Genomic DNA, 19,187 nt, shown 5'->3' on the forward strand with positions numbered 1-19,187 from the left:
GTTCCATCAGTCGATCCACAGAGAGTTTGCAGGAGCTGAACACACTCCTGGAAATGATGCCAAGAGCCGGAGGGAAGAGTTGAAGCTGTTTGAGCAGATTGATGCCTAAGAGAGAAGCATCCTGAGAACCAAGGGGAGACCAGAGCCAGTGCTGGAACCTTGGAGGAGGGAGGGGAGCAAGTGAGGGGAGCGGAGAATGGCTGCCCAGGCAGGTTGGGTGACCAGGGGAGGCTAGAATTCTGGAAACCACAGGAAACCAGGGTGGACCTTCTTCCAACTTGTCCTGCAGACAGCCGCCTCAAATGGAAGATCTCTATCATGTGTTAGCTTTTACGGCACCAAGAAGCATCGCTCAAAGGCAAAACTGAAAGCAAGCGTTACCAAGGAAGCTATTGAAACCCATGTTTATTGAGGAGCTACTATGTGCAAGGCACTGCCAAAGGCACTGGTGATAGAGAAATGAACTAGACACACAGGGACCCTGCCCCCATAGAACTTACGGCCCAGCAGGAAAGAATGACATGAAAGAGTTATATCCATGATTAAATAATTACAATCATGATGGGTACCACAGAGAAGTACAAGATACAGCCTTTTCTAAGACCCTGTGATAGGGGTAGCTAAAGGACGAACAGGAGTGTGTTAGGTGAAGGGAGAGAGATGAGGAAGATGGTCCAAGCAGAGGGAACTGCATATGGGCTGGCTTAGAGGTATAGAGGAATTTGGCATCTTTTCTAGGGCATATGGTTAAATGAATAATTCTAAATTTACTCCAGAGATAATTTTCTGGAAAGGAACTTGGCTTCAGTATCTCTGATTTTACATATTCATTGTGTTCCATGACCTTCAAAGGTGGGACCTTGAAAAGTGGCAAAGTGAATGACCATCTGCTAATTTCTGCTTCATAAAAGTGAAAAACTTGGCCTAAACCCTCTCTAAGGTGTTTCCCTTTCTAAGAATCAGTGATTTTCTCGTGTCAGGTTTTTATAAACGCTGAATTCAACTCTATAGAGCATGGACAACTAGTGCTTTATGTAGGGGGAAAATCAAGGAAAGGATGAAATATTTGAAAGTGTATTTAATGTTAGTTTTAATAGCAATAAAGAGAGAAGAGAGAAGTCATTTATAAGAAGGATACTTGATTTAAACCAAGAAAATGTCTCATGAAAAACACCACCCAAAAACACAAGTGCTTTTTTCCATCAAGGCACCAGTGTTGGCTGAAGGAAACGTGTGTCTCAATGCTTCCCTTGTCCTATACGTTAACCGTGAGATTCCCAGCAGGAATCATTTATATAAGCAAAGCCTTCAGACATTTAATAACAGAGTTGTACATTTACACGCGCATTTCCTTTTAAGATTTTAAGATTCAGATAGGCAAGATAAAAAATTCTCCAATTTGGTTTGCTAAGTGCCCCGCCCCCGTTTCCAAAATTAACCCCAATAACAGTGTGTTATCCTTGGAAAGCTCAGTGATGCTGCAAGTTCAGAATTCAGATGCACACAACCACACACCCCAAATTACACCCTTACAGGAAGCTGTTCTCGAGACACCAGGCCTCTAAAATCAGGAGAGTCGTAGGAAAACTGGAGAGATATAATGAGTAAATATTGCCAGCCTCAAGCTTACAGTTTTACACTTGAGGAAGAGTCTACTAAGGGTCCAAACCTAAGAACCACGCAGCCAGTGAGATTTTCACCTCCGAGGGTAACCTGGGGGCACCAAGCTTGCTCTCATTTGGGAAAGGGGCGGGGGGCGGTAAAGACTCCCTGCAAGGACTTTATTTTCTTTTATCTCAACTCCCCCCACCCCCACCCCGAGCTACTTCGTAAACCTGTAAATAAGATTCCCAGGAGGACTGGATAACTTCTGGCTCTGAGCAAGGGGCTTAGCAAGGGCTTTACTTCCATCTCCCCCAAAGCTGGCAGGCCCTATCTAAGAAAGAAAAAAGACAACTCCAAGGAAAAAAAAGATTGTGTCGGAGCCTCTGGAAACACTTAAGTTAGGCAAGAAATGCCAGGTCAGCTCCTGCCCTGTGGAAATCCCTTTCACAGCTGAAGAAACAGTGCGCATGCTCTGGGAAGCTGAGTGTCTCAAAAGGTCCATTAAAAAGTCGGGGGGGTTGGGCCGGGCGAGAGGCAGGAGGACCTCTCCTCACATTGACTAAGTAAGCAGCCAGCGACATGTTCAGATCATGGGCGGGCTTTTCTAAAAACGGGCGATTCTCAAAAACGGGAGAGAAGGGTTTTGCCCCCGGGCTGGTTTGATCTGTCTGTGCTTGGCGATGCGCTAGGCACGGTACCCTGGGCAGCGTCTGCAGTTGGTTGAAAGGGAGCTAGAGTCAAAGGGAAATAAGAGTTCAGTCCTAAAAATCCTATCACCTGAGTCCAGCAGGGTCCCCCACACAGAAGATTTGTGGACCCGCTTTGGATACAACCACACGTAAACATCAGCTATCAGCGAGAAGCTAGCAGCCCAAGAGGCTGGTTTGCTTTCCGCCCTGCCAATAGAATGTTAAACAAAGGAGTCAGAGTCCTGGGCCGGGGCTGACGACTCCCTAGATTTTCCATAGCTGTCACACAGATCCAGCCCCCAGCCGTCAGCGGCTGAATTTAGGATATGGGACTTTTTTGCCCCCCGCCTCAGAACTGCTCTTTTTCGAAGCGACCCCAGCCCCATCACCTGTGAAAGGTAATAAAGGATACTCTGCGAATATTTCAAGGCTGCTCCCTTGCAAGGGCTCTGGCGGTGCCAGCTGAGAGAGGAGCCCTGCCACTTCAATTGGTTCACAGAATTGCTACAGCGACTCGGTCCAAACAGCCTTACTGTCAGGCCTTTCCATGAGCTGCCAACCCTTGAAAAATGTCCTGATTTGAGTCTTGTCGCCTCTTGGATTATTTTTTGATGAAAGTGCTAAAAACACAGAAGAGTCAAGTTATCGAAAAGGCAGACAGAAAGAAGGCAAAGAAAAAAGGGGTAGATAATCCCCTATCGTGGCTGCCTGAGCATTCGGTGTCCGCACCGTCCTGCCAAGTGATGATGTGGTACAAGGCAGACATTACTAATAGACTCAGCCAAGCAGGCCAGATAGCTGAGGCAATCACGACGGCAATAATTCGTTTTTCATCGGGGGGAAACTTCCAGGAGGCAGCCGGTTGAGCGTGGGGTCAGCTCTGGGGGTGGAGTGCGGTTTTAGAACCAGCCACCCCAAAGGCAGGGGGTCTGGGCATTCGTGCTTTTCTGGAACCAGCCTCAAATCAGTGAGGCTTTTCTGACAAGGGTTGGGGGAGGGGAGGCTAAAGCAGGGTCTTAAACAGAGAAGGCTTTCATTTTATATCTCCCTGTCCACATATGGATTTGTTTTCCTACTTGGTTTTCATAGCCAGATTAACATGATGCGAACCATGGGGATCTCCGATCATTTCCTCCCCCGGAGGGGAACAGAACCAAATAAGTGATTACAATTATCAGAAACATTCTGTAAATGGTTGTATATGGCGGTCAGGAACTTAAGGGGGGAGGGGGGAGGGGACCTAGTCTAGGAAAATCAAGGAAGCAAGAAGAGGAACTGGATGGTGGTTTCTAGAACTTTCCTGGGACATGCTCATCGAGGAGCCTGAGTAGATGATTGGGACCCACTTCAGGGACAGCTGATGTGGGAGATACAGAAGGAGCAGGCTCCTTACCCCACAAAGGGTCTGGGCCCGCCATGCTTCCTGTTCACCTTTCACGTGCCCTAGAGCACTCGTGAATTCAATGCTCCTTCCTGGCCACCCTGATCTTAACTTAATTTTACCTGTTAAACATGGATGTATTGAGAGAAAGGGGACAGTTCCTGGGGACATATCCAGAGAAAACTCTAATTCAAAAAATTAATGCAGCCCAATGTTTATAGCAGAACTATTTACAATAGCCGAGACACGGAAGCAACCTAGGTGTCCACCGACAGAAGAATGTATAAAGAAGACGTGGTACATATATACAATGGAATACTACTCAGCCATAAAAAAGAGTGAAATAATGCCATGTGCAGCAACATGAATGGACTTAGAGATGATCATATGAAATGAAGCAAGTCCAAAAGAGAAAGACAAATCATATGATATCACTTACGTGTAGAATCTAAAAAAGAATGATGCAAATGAACTTATTTACAAAACAGAAATAGAGTCACAGATATAGAAAACAAACTTGGGATTACCAAAGGGGAAGGGGGTGGGAGGGATAAATTAGGAGTTTGGGATTAGCAGGTACAAACTACTGTATATAAAGCGGATAAACAACAAGGTCCTACTGTATAGCACAGGGAACTATATTCAACTTAAAAAAAAAAAAAGACAGCAAAGGAGAACATGGTATATTTTACCCCAAATTCTCCTAGAGCTGAACCTGTACAAACTATCTTGATGGACAAAACAAAACCCAGATGAAACACCATTTCTCATAGGAGTGAAAAGTACTCTTGTTGGGCATTTGTTAACAACTTTCTTTGGGACACCAGACACTCCTAACACCCTGAGCTAAATCCCTCAGACTAACTCTTCCAACCACAGCCAGTCCATGGGATAAATTTCAACACACACATGTAATAGGAAAAATAATTGAGTCTTTACCCTAAAATACTAGCAACTCAGCCACTTCTGCAATCAGTTCGTCGCCCACCCAATGTTTTCCTTTTCTGTCACTTTAAATAGGATTGGTCTTTAAAACCAGAAAGAAAGTTTTCCATGCACAGAATTCTAAGCACTAGATCAGTAGGGCTCATCTGAATTTGTTTAGTCTATGCATTTTTATCCTCATTGCACAATTTAGGAAAAGAGAGTCTCTTTTCCTAATTGGAGAGACTTCTTCACATCCGTGCTTGTCCAGACAGAGGAAGAGAAGTTCCCAAGCAGCAAACGTGGGGAGAAACAGTAGATTTGGACACACACACACACACACACACACACACACACACACACACTGCCCCCAGATATGACCTCTAATGTAGACGAGGATGTTGCTTCTGCTTCTGGGACTCGCTGTGGTTTTAGGGGGCACTTTATCCAAACCTGTCTCCATGGTGACTTACACGTCATCGTAGAGAGCGTGGGTCAGATGGCGCAGGATGGAAATTTGGAAAAGGAGAGAGACTGCCAGCATTCGGTTGTGCGCACTCTTGTCTGTGGCTACCATGTTCTGAGCCAGTCCTCTTAAGGCGGAGGGAATAAAAGACAGAACCCGCCAGGGTCTGGGCTACACATCCCAGTCTTTCCTCTCCTATTTGGGGACACAGGGTTCTCTTGGCCAAGACCTGAAGCCATAGCCAGGTTGGGCTCCTCCACCTGGCACGACCCCTCAGCCTGTGCTTTGGCCCCGGGTGGGCAGGGGGAGGACCACCCCTGACCTCAGGCCTGGTAGAGGGTCTCAGGATCCGTGAGAGCCCCCGAGGGGCTTCAGGCAGCCAGTGAAATTTAAAGGAAGAGGAAGGGTGTGGTTTCCTTTCTGCGTGGCTGTTAAGAAAGTTACTGCATTTGGCAAGGAAGCCTGGGAGGCAGGCCTGTGCCAGGGCAGATGGGACCAAAATGAAAGGACAACAATAAAATTCAGGCGGCCTGTAAAAACTCACATTGGAGGGGGTGGTGGTCTGCGAGTGGAGTATGGGAGGGGGAGACATTAAGCCAAGGATCTGAGAGCCTTCAAGTCCACGCTGGACAGCTGAGGGCCCAGTGGTGAGGCCTGGATGTTCCCAAACTTGTCTTCACTTTAAAATCCCCTGGGGAACTTCCAAAAATGCCTACAGCCCGTGGTCCATCCCCAGAGATTGCAGCTAAACTGCTCTGGGATTCAGCCTAGGCTTTGGAAGTGCGAAAAGATCCCCAGGTGATTCTAATGGGCAGACAAGTCTGGGAACCACTGATGGAGTCCCTGGCTACTCCAAGTGTGGTCCCCAGACCAGCAGCACTGGCTTCCTCTGGGAGGCCGGGAGTACTATGGAATATCAGGCTCCCCCCGGACTTGCTAGACTAGAATCTGCACACTAGCCAGGTGCCAGGTGATCTGTATGCTAATCAGGGTGTCTGATTAACTTGCGAAGCGCTGCTTCACGCACACACGTGCGCGCGCACACAGACTAGGTCAAATCCTTCTCCTTCCTGGCATGGATCGCATTTGTAATTGTATATCTATGTGAGTTATTACAGAAGTCAGTGTACGGGCCCCAAAATATCTAGAAAAGGTTCCTTAACATGGCCTATAGTGCATGGGTTAAGTTAAAACGTAAACTTCAGTCAGAGTTTCAGTGAGTGCCAGCTCCCTGGCCTGGTCCTATGCATTCGTGACCAGCAGTCATTTCAGGCTTCCAGTGCAGGGCAGATAAACTAGGTGAAGCCAGGGCCTGGCTTTCTCTCCCATAGGCACTGCCCGTGGTTCTGATTCTCCTTCTCCTCTGGCTGCCACCTCTCCCACTGAAGCCTGTCTGTTGCCTTGAACGTCTACACTTTATTTAGCAGAACAGGGTTAATTGGTAGAAATCCTGAAACCAAGGTGAGCATGACCTTGTCCTACTGCCCTTGCCCCTAACCCTTCCAGGACCTCCCATCCCTCCAGAAACGCTGCCCACCCCCTTGGACCCAAGTGGCCCGAGGCCCCAAGTCAAGGCTAAGAGGCTAAGCTCGTGGGAGGCTGTCTGGATACGCCCAGTGCGGTAATAAGTCACAGGACCTAGATTCCAAAGACATGAGTGTGAATCATGTCCAGAGCATTGTACCTTATCAGTTCTGTGAGCTTGTTTTCCTCCTGAGGCAAATGCAAGATACTGACATCCTAGGGTTGTTGTGAAAACCAAGTGAGATAAGGGATGTGAATACACGTTGTAAACTCTAAAGTGCTGTACCTGTGGTGGAAGGTGCCATAGAACAGTCGAGGAGAGCATAGCAAGGAAGTAACACATGCATGGTTTCACTTCCTGGCTCCGTCACTTACTGGCTATTGGATCTCGAAGCGGAGGCATAACCTCTCTGGGCCTGTTTCCTCGCCTGAAAAATGAGGTTACTAAAAGTGCCTCTCTGGTGGCTTCATCAAGAAGCTTAAATTAAATATGAAAATGCTTGGTGTACGCCCCACACATAAGATGTACTCAAGCAATGTTAGCTACAATCATGACCATTAGGAAAGACAAAACAGTTTTGCTTAAAGTTATAATACAAATAAGGACAGACTAAGGAGACCGCCCTTCCCCGGAGGGGCTCCAGTCCAGACCATTCTGAAGAGGCAAGGTGCTTCTCCTCTCTCAGACTCACGGGCCTACGTCACCTGTTGACTGGGAATAATGACTATACCTCACAGGGGTGTCATCACTGTTAAGGAAGAGGTCTCTACGCCTTCTCTCCTGGGACCCCGGGGGAAAAGGGACGTTTTTAAGTAACAAAGCACATTGACCAGTAACACAGGTATGCTTATAGAGTTTACCTGTAAAAGACAAGTCAGAATACTTGGCTTGGAAGAGAATTTAGTGTCAGTTCAGAACGCCCCAGCTCAAAAAGCAAACCCATGGGTAGTCAGGAGGGCATGTGACGGTGTTAAGATACAGTTTTCAAGAGGTAAAAGCATGATTCTTGGGCAACTATAAAATGAAACTTAGCAAAGATTATATTCAACTCATTATATAATGAAGGAACCAGTAAGCTATTTAGAGCAGTTCAAAAAGCATTTGAAGAGTTAGGGGTTCCTAGGTAATTTAATGTTAGGACAAGATTGATAGCTTAGGTACATAACTAGTTAATGTCCTGCAGGACCATCAACCATAACCCTTGGGGTCGTCTTTTTCAAAAGGACAGAAACTATTTGTATTGGTATCTCTACTGGACAAAAAGCTACATGTTAACATGGAACTTCACCGAGTCTAAGGATAGCAAAAAGTAAATTTCTCTAGATAATCCCTGCAGGGATGGGGTGGGGTGGAGAAAATGTCATATTGCCACCATACGACATTGAAGGATGTGCCACCCACCTTTCTGCCTTCCATCCGAGTTTTGGACTTTTTTTTTTTTTTAAACAATGGTAAATACTTACCGCACTTTACAAACAACCTTTCTCTTACATGATGCTTACAACAGCCCTATTGAGGCAAAAAGGGCAGAGAAAACTCATTTCCAGAGGAGAAAACTGAGTTACACGAGGAGAGAGAGACGCTGGGCTTGGAGGAGAATCCCGTTTTCTAATTCCGAGTCTCATGCTGAAACTCCATCTCACCCTTGCCCTTCTCTGCTCCCCTTCATTTCAGCCCCCCCATTGCTCTCGGTGGCACTGTTCCCCTTTCAGACTTCCCTTGGGGTTCACTGAAGGTAAATGCTTGAGGAGGGAGGAGACCCTGCCACTCCCCACCCTTTGTATCCCAGGAGCTTCTGGTCTCATCCAAGTCCTTTTAAGTCCCCGACACCATTCAGTTCCACAGCATTAGATGAACCACACATCCTACTACCCCGAGCCAAAGAAAGTTGTCCAAACACTTTATCCTCCCCTCGGGAAAAAGGACAGAATGGATGCTGTATTCCAAGAACCGATTTTTTTAAGTGGTGGCTCCTTTCAAGCGCTTGTCTTCTCAGCTACTGTGAGCCACTTTGCCATCTTTCGTCTGAGACGGCATCCACATCAGAGAAACCCACTGTTTACAAACCGGAATATCTCATTTGAAACACCTGTTCTGGTTGACGTTTTCCCTTCGTCGATAAACAGGATGGTCATTTTCTGTGTCAGGGAGAGCTGGGTCTGTCTGCCTCCTTGGTGAATGGCACGTAGCGGACAAATGTCTGTTTACTGTGTTAAACTGTCAGCGAGGAAACCGGCAGCAAGTGTGGCCTGATGGCCCAAATCGGTTTCTTCCTCGCAAGGCCATTTAGTTTTCTCACCCACGGACTTCTGTTGTCATGGAAACTGTCCCACTAGCAGGATAGAGACTCAGCCCAACCCTGCTTCCTGCATCCAGTGAGAGAGGCAACATTTATAATCAGGAAACAAAGTAGACAATAAGAAAGTATATGGGGTGTACAGTTAGAAAAGTAGTTCCTCTGAAGTTGCCTAGAACTCTGAAGCTGGGAAAAAAATTTTTTTGAGAACATCTGATTCAGAGTATGTTTATATGAGGTATACTGACAACAGCAAACACTCGGTGCATAATAAGTGCACGCTAAGCCCTTTCCGTGCGGCAGCCCATTGAACCCTCTCAGTGACTCCAGGGGGCAGGGTGGTTCTTACTGGCCCCATGACACAGATGAAGAAACAGACTCCACGAATCACTCACTGGCCCAAGTCCAACAGAAGAAAGGGACAGAACTGGGACGAAAATGCACACCTCTGACCCTGAAGCCCAGACCTCTTGACTTGAAACAGCTGCCTTCTCCTATCTCTCTTGCCTCTGTCATAAGCTAGCTCTTGAAAGGCGCTGGACGCCCTGGTCCATCCAGCATCCACCATTTTTATTTGATCATACAATCCTTCCCACCTCCGCCATAAGCCACTTTGTAAGAGCCCACAGAACGAGGATTCCATGCAACAGGATATGGGCCACCCCGATCCAGGCCAGTTTTCTCATTTCCCAGAGGACCACCTTGGGCTGGGCAGGGAAACGACTCGCCTCTAGCTGCACAGCTAATAAATGTCAGAGTTGACACCATAGAGCCAGCCCCACGACCCACGGGCCCGAGCTCGGCTGTACTGGGCCGCCTTGCATCTAAACCAAACCCTGAGCCAGCAGTTCAGCTCTCCCGGCCAAGCATCAGGACTAATCCCCTTGTAGGCTGGCTGTTAAATCCGACAGTCCTTAGAACAGTGCTCCAGTGGGCGGGCTGATTTGCCACTTAGGAAATTCTCCCGCGTAGCTCTTCTGTTTCAGGCTTTGCTGCCTCCGGGTAAACCTAAAACCATCCAGCGATGAAGCCTGATTCATACATCATACACCTCCCCGCAAAACTTCAAATCATTTAAACGTGAAGTGTTATGGGATCGTTGTATTTCAGCTAGTAGAATCCAACGTGTCAGGAACAACAGGCAAGGTTTTCCATGCCAACAGCTTTAGGGAGCAAAGTTCCACCCACGAATGAAAGTTCCCCAGCTCAGACAACGAGACAGTGGTGAGCATCGTCTTCGTTTTCCATTTTAACGTGACTCTAGCACTGAATAGGCACAAATATAAACATGCATCCCTTCAAATACGTGCCACATGGCTCTTACTCCCAAGGCTGTGAAGGTGTATTAGACAGAACAGTGAAGTGTCCGGGGACGTGGTATAAACAACAGCCACCACGCAGGAGGTGTGGAGCTGGGTATTATCTCGGGAAGACTTGGGCGGGAGAAGAGAAATATCGTGAAGGATAACTGTTTCTTCCTATGTCCTTCTTTGAATTCTGACACTAGCAATGAGGACGGCCTCACGACTTGTCTTCTCCCCACTTACAAGCAGAGAGAGTAGAGGTGTCATGCCCCACAGAGCATGCTCAGATCGTGACACCCTACCCATCCAGCCCTTTTGTACCCTTCTGCCCTTGCATACCTCCTCCTTCTGCCAGGACCTCCTTCTCCTCCTTTTCTGCCCACTCACCATGCACAGCCCCAATCCTGAGTCACCGCCTCTGAGACGCCTCTCTCTCTGGAATTCCCATTCGGGTTAACACCTTCCTCTATGCTCCTAAAGTCTGTGTGCATGATAATAGCAGCTACCATTTGTAGCGGCTAAGGTGGCTGGGCACATTACATGCGTTATCTCTGTACCCATTTGACAGGTAAGGCAGCTGAGGCTCAGTTTGTCCAAGGCCACACGGCTGTTCAGTCACGAAGCTGGGTGTGGAATCCAGGTCTCTCAGGCTCCAAAGTCCATGTCTTTCTACTACACAACAGGCAGCTGTCCTTGCCTCAAACTAATCCCTTCCCAGGAAAGGGGATAAGTATGTGTTTCTCCATCTCCCCCTAGACTGTGTATTCCTCTAGGGCACCGCGAGTCTTACCATGTATCCCTGTGCCTGGCACATAGCAGATGCTAAATAAATGGTTAGATGAATCAATAGTTTGTTGAATGAGAAGCTTATCCCTTTATCCCACAAGTTGATGGAACGCTGCTTCTGATAAAATCCTAGTACACGTGGTTCCCATCCCAAGTCAGCGCCCACCCCCAGTGGAGAGTCAGGTCAGTTTCTCAGCTGGCAGATCCATATGCCAACCCACCGCTTCTCCAAGTTTCATGTCCTATGAATCTCCTGGGAATTGTGTTAAAGTGCAGGTTCTAATTCGAAAGGGCTGAGACCCTCATGGGTGGGGCGTTTCCTGCAGGCTTCTGGTGATGCTGCCGGTTTGAAGACCCCATTTGAGAGCCAGCCGGGTCTAAATACATCAGCGAGCAGCAGCCTTACCTGTGGCTGGTAACGAACAATAAAACCTGTCTCATGCGTTGCGCTCCTCCCAAAAGACGACCAGATTTCAAATGCTCCTGATTTTCCGTGATTTAGCAAAATATTTAAGCTATGCTTTGAGCTGTAAACATTTGGCAGCATGAACCTTTGTGCCTGTAGCTTTGGTTTAATCACACCCTATCAGTAAATCACAAATAAATGAGAGACAGGAGGCACTCACTGGAAGATTCCATTCCAGTGACAAGTGGATCAGGGGAGCGGGTGAGGGTTGGGGAAGGCGCGGATGAGCCCCAGGGCATTTCTGCTGGGAAAGTTCCACCCTTCCACACTCGCCTAACCCATGGCCACTTTCCTGACTGGTCTCCTCCATTCCTGGTAAACAGTGAAGTGATGGCTTATTCATCTCGAGACCTTTGAACCCCACACAATCGCTTTGCTGGCATGCCAAGTCTTTAGAGGTCAAGCTTCCCCGGTCCAAGACGTTTGGAAGGAAAACACCCTCTTTTCTGTCTCCTTTTCCAGATGTCCCTGGGCCAGCAGCAGTCAGCAAGAGGTGTGCCTTGTCTGAGATGCAAGGGGACGTGTTCGGGCTTCGAGCCGCATTCATGGAGGTAACGCAGTTTGTCAGGAGAGGCTCTGCCTGCCTTCATTTCTTGGCTGTCCTCTCTGGGAACCCTGGTCATTCTCTGATGGGACCGTTTAGAATGCATGTGTTGCTGGTGGACTGGCTCCGGGGTGAATGCCTTCTTGCTTGGCTTAATTCAGAAATGACAGAAAAGCCCTTGAGGGGCCAAGATGAAGAAGGAGTTCAGGGCTTTATAAACCATTTCCAGGTGGAGGCTGCCAAGCTCAGCCCGGTGAGGATGCTCTGGGAAGCGGTGGACAGTTGTTAGCTGGTGCCTGGTCCACGCTGGGTAGACCTGTCTGTCCTGGGGTTTGGTGTATGGGCTTCATCTCCCCCTCCTGCGCCATCATCCCCCTGGGGTTCTGACCAAAGAGTGCTCCTGGGACAGAAATAAAAATCACTGTGTCCACAGTACTTAAAAACCAGGACCTGATATACACATCCAAGGCAGGAGGGCTGTGAGATCCAGCTGGACTTGGACTCACAGCGCTGTTCTTTTTTTTTTTCATTGAGGACTCTGAAAACAAGAGGCAGGGCTGCCGCTCTGCACAGTCCCCGGGCACTATTCACATCAGCGTCTGTGTGGATCGTATGCCCTGGAGGTGTGCAGGGCACAGCCTGGGGGACCGTCCCTGCAGCCCTGGGAGAGAGAGGCTAAGCCCTGTAGGGCACGAGAGCTAAAAAGGAGCTTTTGTCTCCACTGCCAGAGGGTTGCCTTGGGCACTCAGTGGAAGAACAAAACTGGGGAGATGTTTGTCTCAGAGAAGTTGATTTCCACTGTGAGAGAGCAGTTACCAAAAATACTTATTGAGCTGAGCTAAGTCTTTTCTACTTAAATGCTAAAATAACGCTAAGCAGGAGGTACTAGTATGTCCACTTTACAGATGAGGAAACTGAGGGTGGGTAATGGGGGAACGGCTACCAGAGGGCAGAATTCGGACTCAGGTCTGTATGAAGCCCCATCCCACACTGTCAACCATTCTGCATGCAGTACTGGGGTCCAGGCACAAGATTGTTCCTTGACGCTATTCCCAGGCAGTCCCCGCTTCGGAGGAGCCAGGGAACGTCAAGGTCATCCAATCCCAACACCCGTCCCCTGCACAAATTCCTCCCACAGCTAGGATGTCCTTCCAGGACGAAGAGCTCCCCACACATCTATTTTGGCCACTTGAGCTCTTTCTGGCCTTGCAAAGAGGCTGCCTCCCTATCATTTCACCCCGTTGGTCCTGAATCTGCCACCAGGGTGTCAGAGAACAAGGCTGGCCCCTCATCAGCTCTCTGAAGACAAGCGAGGATGCCTCCCTCAAGAGTTCTCGGAGCCGAGGGATAATGTTCCCTAAATGCACACATGGCGTCAGTGCAGTAATGTTTCCATTCTCTCAAGGACCACAGTCCCGCGCTGCTATCTGGCATCTGAAAATGGGTGTTTGATATATTTTGTCTGGTTTCCTAGTTGTTTATGGCAGGAGGGCAATTCTGGACACTGTTCCTCTCGGCTAGGAGCAGAAGCCTCTCAGCATTGTTTTCATCCCGTTTCCTCATCATCCTACAAGTTCTTTGAACGTCAAGCGAACTTGTCCTTGAGAAACACAGACTGCAGCTTTTAGGTCCTGCCCATCCAGTGTCACCTTGGAACAACCTTAATAGGGACCTAAATTTGATGCTTCGTGGAGCAGTGAGGTCGCAGAGCCCTAGCAGGGAAACCGTGTCAAACCGTTTTTATGCTTCAGTTCTCATGTTCTCAATAGTTAGAAAGATATTTAAAGGGTCAGAGTGGCAGCCAGTCTGGTTTCATGGGAAAGTTTCCTAACTAATAATCACAGGACAGAATTCATGTGTTGACTCTGCTTGAATAAGACACTTCCCTTCTCTAAGCCTCAGATTTCCCATCTGAAAAATGGGAAGGTTGGAGCTGGTGGGCCCAAGGATCCCCTTCCAGCTTTACAATTCCATAGTTTCAGGCAAACTGTCTGGAATCCAATTACGGATTCACATGGTTGGTAGAATTAGAATGGTCTTCATATTCGCAGCACAGAATAAGTAGAATTACTTAGAGAGGAGGGTACAGAGTGAAGACAAAAGCAGACTTTCAGAACAAACATATCATGGAAATGGAAGGGGAGGTCCCCCCAGCAGCCTTCAGCATCCCGCTTTCCAAACGGCCACGCCGGAGTCCCTGCCCGCAGGGGCCAACCTCATAGGATGCTGAGCTGCCATTCACGGCGGAGGGAAGCGGGCCTCCAGAAGGCCAAGCTTTTCAGAGAGAGCCCAGGGCAAGGCTTCTTCCTCGCATGCAGAGACTGATCATCATCATTCTAACAGCTTTATTTTTTAAAGGCACACCAATTCCAGTGAGTAGAGGGAAAAAAACCTGATCTGAGGGAAGCAGGGGACATACTATGAAAAATGGAAGGGAGACCACTGGCTCTGCAAATTACAAAATTTTACACCCTTTGGGGGTCTCTCTGGACAGATTCCCCCAATCTCCTCATCGCGGCACCCCTTTGATGTTAATTCTGCTCCTCTCACCGGGGTCAGGATCTTCACAGGTGGCTGCGCAGTAATACAATAGCTGGGCTTCCTGTGCTTTTGGAGCGACAACCTATAGAAAGTCAGCCTGAGGTGCCTAAGTTCCTGAAAGGGACATACTCATGCCTCTCGCGCTTTGGAACAGGGTCGCGAGTGCCCGGACCCAGATCGCACTCCAGACGCACGTATCTAACTGGCGGGGGCCGAGCGGGGCATCCCCAAGTTAACACAGCTCCCCAGGTGATTTGGGCGTGCAGCAAAGCTTGAAAACTCATCAACTAGATCAAGGGTCAGCAAACTTTCTTTAAAGAGCCAGACAGGGCTTCCCTGGTGGCGCAGTGGCTGAGAGTCCGCCTGCCGATGCAGGGGACACGGGTTCGTGCCCCGGTCTGGGAAGATCCCACATGCCGCGGAGCGGCTGGGCCTGTGAGCCATGGCCGCTGAGCCTGCGCGTCCGGAACCTGTGCTCCGCGACGGGAGAGGCCACAGCAGTGAGAGGCCCGCGTACCGCCAAAAATAAAAATAAATAAAGAGCCAGATAGTAATCGTTTTCGGCTTCACAAGCCACATGGCCTCTGTCACACCTATTCAGCTTGGCCCTTGTAGCAGGAAATCATCCATAGACAGTACGTAAATGAATGAATGTGACTGTGTTGTAATAAATCTTTATTTAGGGACACTGAAATTCAAATTTCTCATCATTTTCATGTGTCCCCAAAGAGTTCATAGGCCATATAAAAAGAGATGATGGACTGGATTCTGCCAGTGGGCTGTAGTTTGGCAACCCCTGATATAGACCAACCCTCCCATTTTACAGATAAGAAACTTGCCAGGGGTCTGTGGTGGGCTAGTGTTCAGGCTGGGATTAGAGCCCAAGGCCATGCCATTTCCATAATTCCAGGTTGCCTATGACAGATTGCAGAAGTGGCCGTTGTGACACCGCTGAGGATCTTTCCAGATGTGTCTGTGTCCCCTGCAATCTGGGTGCCTGGAAAGAGTGAGGTGGGACCAAGGGGGTGTCTGCCTCAGAAACGTGTCTGGTGACATGAAGAGCATGAAGAAAGGAAAAATAATGTGGACACAATCTCAAAGAACATCTATTTGTCAGCATTTTGCATTTCAAAGCGTTCTGCGTTCCCAACGCCTCGCACAGCACCCTGAGCGTCTACGTGAACCAACAGAGCAAAGGGCAGCTTCCTCCCCCACTTCCACGTGTGGGAGGTTTGGGGACGTCAGAGGACCCGGTGGGACACTGGGCTTTCCTCCACTTCCTTCCTCGTCTTCCTCTCTCCGCTTCCTGCTCTGCTGCTGCCTCCCTCACCTCGCCCCATAAACCAAAAGTGCCCTCACCTGTCTTCTTAAAGAATCAGTTTCCTCCATGACTGGCTCATACAGAATATTATTGGGTCATGAATAAAATGCCCCAGTTCCATAAAACAAGCAACCCGTTCTCATGAGCACGAAAAGAAAAGCCTTCTTGCATTTGCCCTGTGCCGTTTTTAGGGTCCTATTCATCTTGAGAGATAATGTCTCTGGAATTATCATTGAGATCTGCGATTTTAACATGTCTCAAATGGCAGCCCACTGAATGTGAACTTGGACTGGAAGCTTCTCTCCAAATAACGCTGGAAATGCTGCCTTCTCTTCCCCTTAATGTCACACTGCATACCCGTGCGTTAAAAACAAGAAGCAGCCTTGCACTGAAGAAATGTGTTTAACCTTCTGTAGCCTGCTGACCTCCATCACCGCTGAGCCCTTTCCCTGGGCCACATCCTGACCTCCTGGGGGAACTGGTCCAGGCAGCAGAACCGCCCCCCCCACCCAGAGCATCTGCAACTCCCACGTGGCCCAACCTGATTCTTCCTTATGTTATGGTTTCCACCTGATTTTCTCTCCCTCTCCCACCCCAACTGCAGTCTCCTCGAAGGTTGTGATGGGGCCTCCTTCTTTTCGTATTAGACTAGGATTTCTCAACCTCAGCACTACTGACATTTGGGACTGGATAATTCTTTGCTGTGGAGGGAGCTGTCCTGTGCATTGTAGGATGTTTAGCAGCATCCCTGGTCTCTACACTATAGACGTCATAGCACCCCATTGAGACTATCAAAGGCGTCCCCATACTCAGCCTTAAAAAAGAACAAAATAATGCCATTTGCAGCAACATGCATGGACCTAGAGATTGTCATACTGAGTGAAGTAAGTCAGACACAGAAAGACAAATATTATATGATATTGCTTATATGTGGAATCTAAAAAAAGGGTACGAATGAACTTACTTACAAAACAGAAGTAGAGTCGTGGATGTAGAAAACAATCTTATGGTTACCAGGGTATGGGGGGTGGAGGGATAAATCGGGCGGCTGGGATTGACATATACACACTACTATATATAAAATAGATAACTAATAAGAACCTGCTGTATAGCACAGGGAACTCTACTCAGTACTCTGTAATGGCCTATATGGGAAAAGAATCTAAAAAAAAAAAGAGTGGAATATGTATATGTATAACTGATACACTTTGCTCTACAGCAGAAACTAACACAACATTGTAAATCAACTATGCTCCAATAAAAAGTTTTTTTAAAAAAAGTGTCTCCAGACATTGTCAAATGCCCCCTGGGGACAGATCTGACCTTGGCTGGGAACCACTGATGTAGACCATCAAGGCATGCGTCTGGTAGCCCCACAGTCAAAATTTGTGCTAAATGATTAAATGCATCAGTTTCCTGAGTTTAGAAAAGAAGGGTTCCTCCAGGCGGGTCTGGCTGTGAAGCACCCATGCAACTGCCCTGACATGTCTCTGGCTTAGGCCTGCCCCATCCCGCGGTAGGTCTTCATGTAGCTCACTTGACCTAACAAGCTCTAAATCGCGTGTGTTCCAGCATCTGAGACACAGCACGCCTAAGGGGACACGGCCAGGAAGGGAGGGGAGCGGTTTTCCTCTCACACTGGGAACCCTCTGGATATCTAAACCTTAACAGCAGGACACAAAGCAGCCAACTGCTTTTGTTTTTAATTGTCAGAGGGAAGTGTCAGGCCTCAAGTCACTGTGAAGCTTCCCCAGGACGCTTTTTCTTTTCCCAGCCCCAGGACAAAGCCTTGGCAAGGGACATCAATCTCTCCAGCCCCAGGGGTTTCCTAAACTCATTCCCTTCCCCCCAGGTCCTGTCCACCAGTTTCCTGAAGAAAATTTCCAGCTGTATTTTAACTTCAGGATGAGTGCTAAAGAGTTTACAAGTTGCTGAAGCTCTGAGGCTCATGAATCTTGGGAGACAATTTCAATAATTCTTTAGAGCAGGGATCAGTAGACTTTTTTTTAATAAAGGACCAGAGAGTAGATATTTTAGGCTCCATGGGCCACGTGATCTCTGCTGCAATTACTTATCTGCTGTTGCCGCCCAAATGCCGCCCAAAGACAATATGTAAATGAATGGGCACAGCTGTGTTCCAATAAAACTTTATTTACAGAAGCAAGTTGTGGGCCGGGTTTAGCCCACAGGCTGTGAAGACTCCTGCTGTAGAACATCTCCAGTGATGAACCAGCCTTTGCCACCCCAGTGACCAAGAGGAAAAATGTGCTGCTCTTTTTACCCACGAAAGTCATACCCACATTCCCCACAGATAGATAGGAAGACGTGAGTTTCTGACGTCAAAGGCCTTTTGGGCTCCGGTTACCATTTGTCTGCTGCTAACATTTTCAAGTTACTAAAGTTAAACTTCGAGCTTGCTTTGCAAAGCGTAGGTGCTCCAGCGGGAGATTCTGCCTCTCTTTTCTGGAGGTTGATCTCACTTGTCCCCATCCCACCCCCCAGGAAAATGTGCAAGTCATGCAAATGCAGTCAGGAGGACCACTGCCTGAGCTCGGACCTGGAAGACGATCGGAAAATTGGCCGCTTGCTGATGGACTCCAAGTATTCCACCCTCACGGCCCGAGTGAAAGGCGGGGACGGCATCCGGATTTACAAGAGGAACCGAATGATCATGACCAACCCCATTGCCACCGGGAAAGATCCCACCTTTGACACCATCACCTATGAGTGGGCTCCCCCTGGAGTCACCCAGAAACTGGTAAGAGAGCTTCCTGCAACCAAGTGGTTGTTTCCCTACCCTTGTAAATAGGAGCCATGCCATAGGTTCCTGGATGTCAAAGACGAGGTAAGAAGTGGGCCAGTTTGCAAAAATGGTAGGAAAATAGCTTTGGTTTCGAATCTGCTCCTGCCTCACTCTGTGATCTTGAAGTGAAAACTGTCTGGGCCTCAGTTTTCCTCATCCATGAAATGGGTAGAGGTGTTCCCGTGAATTCTAAGGGGCCCTTTCAGCTCTAGTACAGGGTTGCTCATGGTTCCCTTTAGGTTCCCCACTTCTGAACAGAGGATGGTTCATTGTTCAGAACTCTCAGAGTGCTCATGTTCGTCCGTAAGTTCCTCATTTTCCCTCAAAGTGGCCTGGGATGCGCCCTTTGCGAGTCTCGGGGAGAGCACAGGAACACTCCTCTCTTCTCCCTAACTCCTGGGCTTAAGAGAGAGAAGTAAGTTGGCTTTACACAACCCTAGGGAAGAGGCACCCAGAGAAGGACAAGGCCCAGAGACAGCAGGTGACTGGCACAAGGTCACCCCGTGGCTGCCCACTAAGAGGACCCAAGAAAAGTC

The 19,187-nt window shown here is 48.3% G+C and overlaps 1 protein-coding gene across 2 annotated transcripts in view; it reads left to right on the top strand.

Annotated features, from left to right (window-relative positions):
• Positions 1 to 19,187, top strand: part of LMCD1 (LIM and cysteine rich domains 1) — a 57,933-nt gene that overhangs the window by 16,996 nt on the left and 21,750 nt on the right. The window contains exons 2-3 of one of the 2 annotated variants that reach the window (XM_024740666.1): positions 11,905 to 11,993; positions 18,351 to 18,606. In XM_024740666.1, coding sequence (XP_024596434.1) covers positions 11,905 to 11,993; positions 18,351 to 18,606 — 345 coding nt within the window. The remainder of the gene's footprint in view (positions 1 to 11,904; positions 11,994 to 18,350; positions 18,607 to 19,187) is intronic. The other variant, XM_024740667.1, reaches the window with a different exon arrangement.

The sequence above is a fragment of the Neophocaena asiaeorientalis genome, unplaced genomic scaffold, assembly GCF_003031525.2.
Source record: "Neophocaena asiaeorientalis asiaeorientalis breed wild unplaced genomic scaffold, Neophocaena_asiaeorientalis_V1.1 scaffold325, whole genome shotgun sequence".
NCBI classification, from domain to species: Eukaryota; Metazoa; Chordata; class Mammalia; order Artiodactyla; family Phocoenidae; genus Neophocaena; species Neophocaena asiaeorientalis.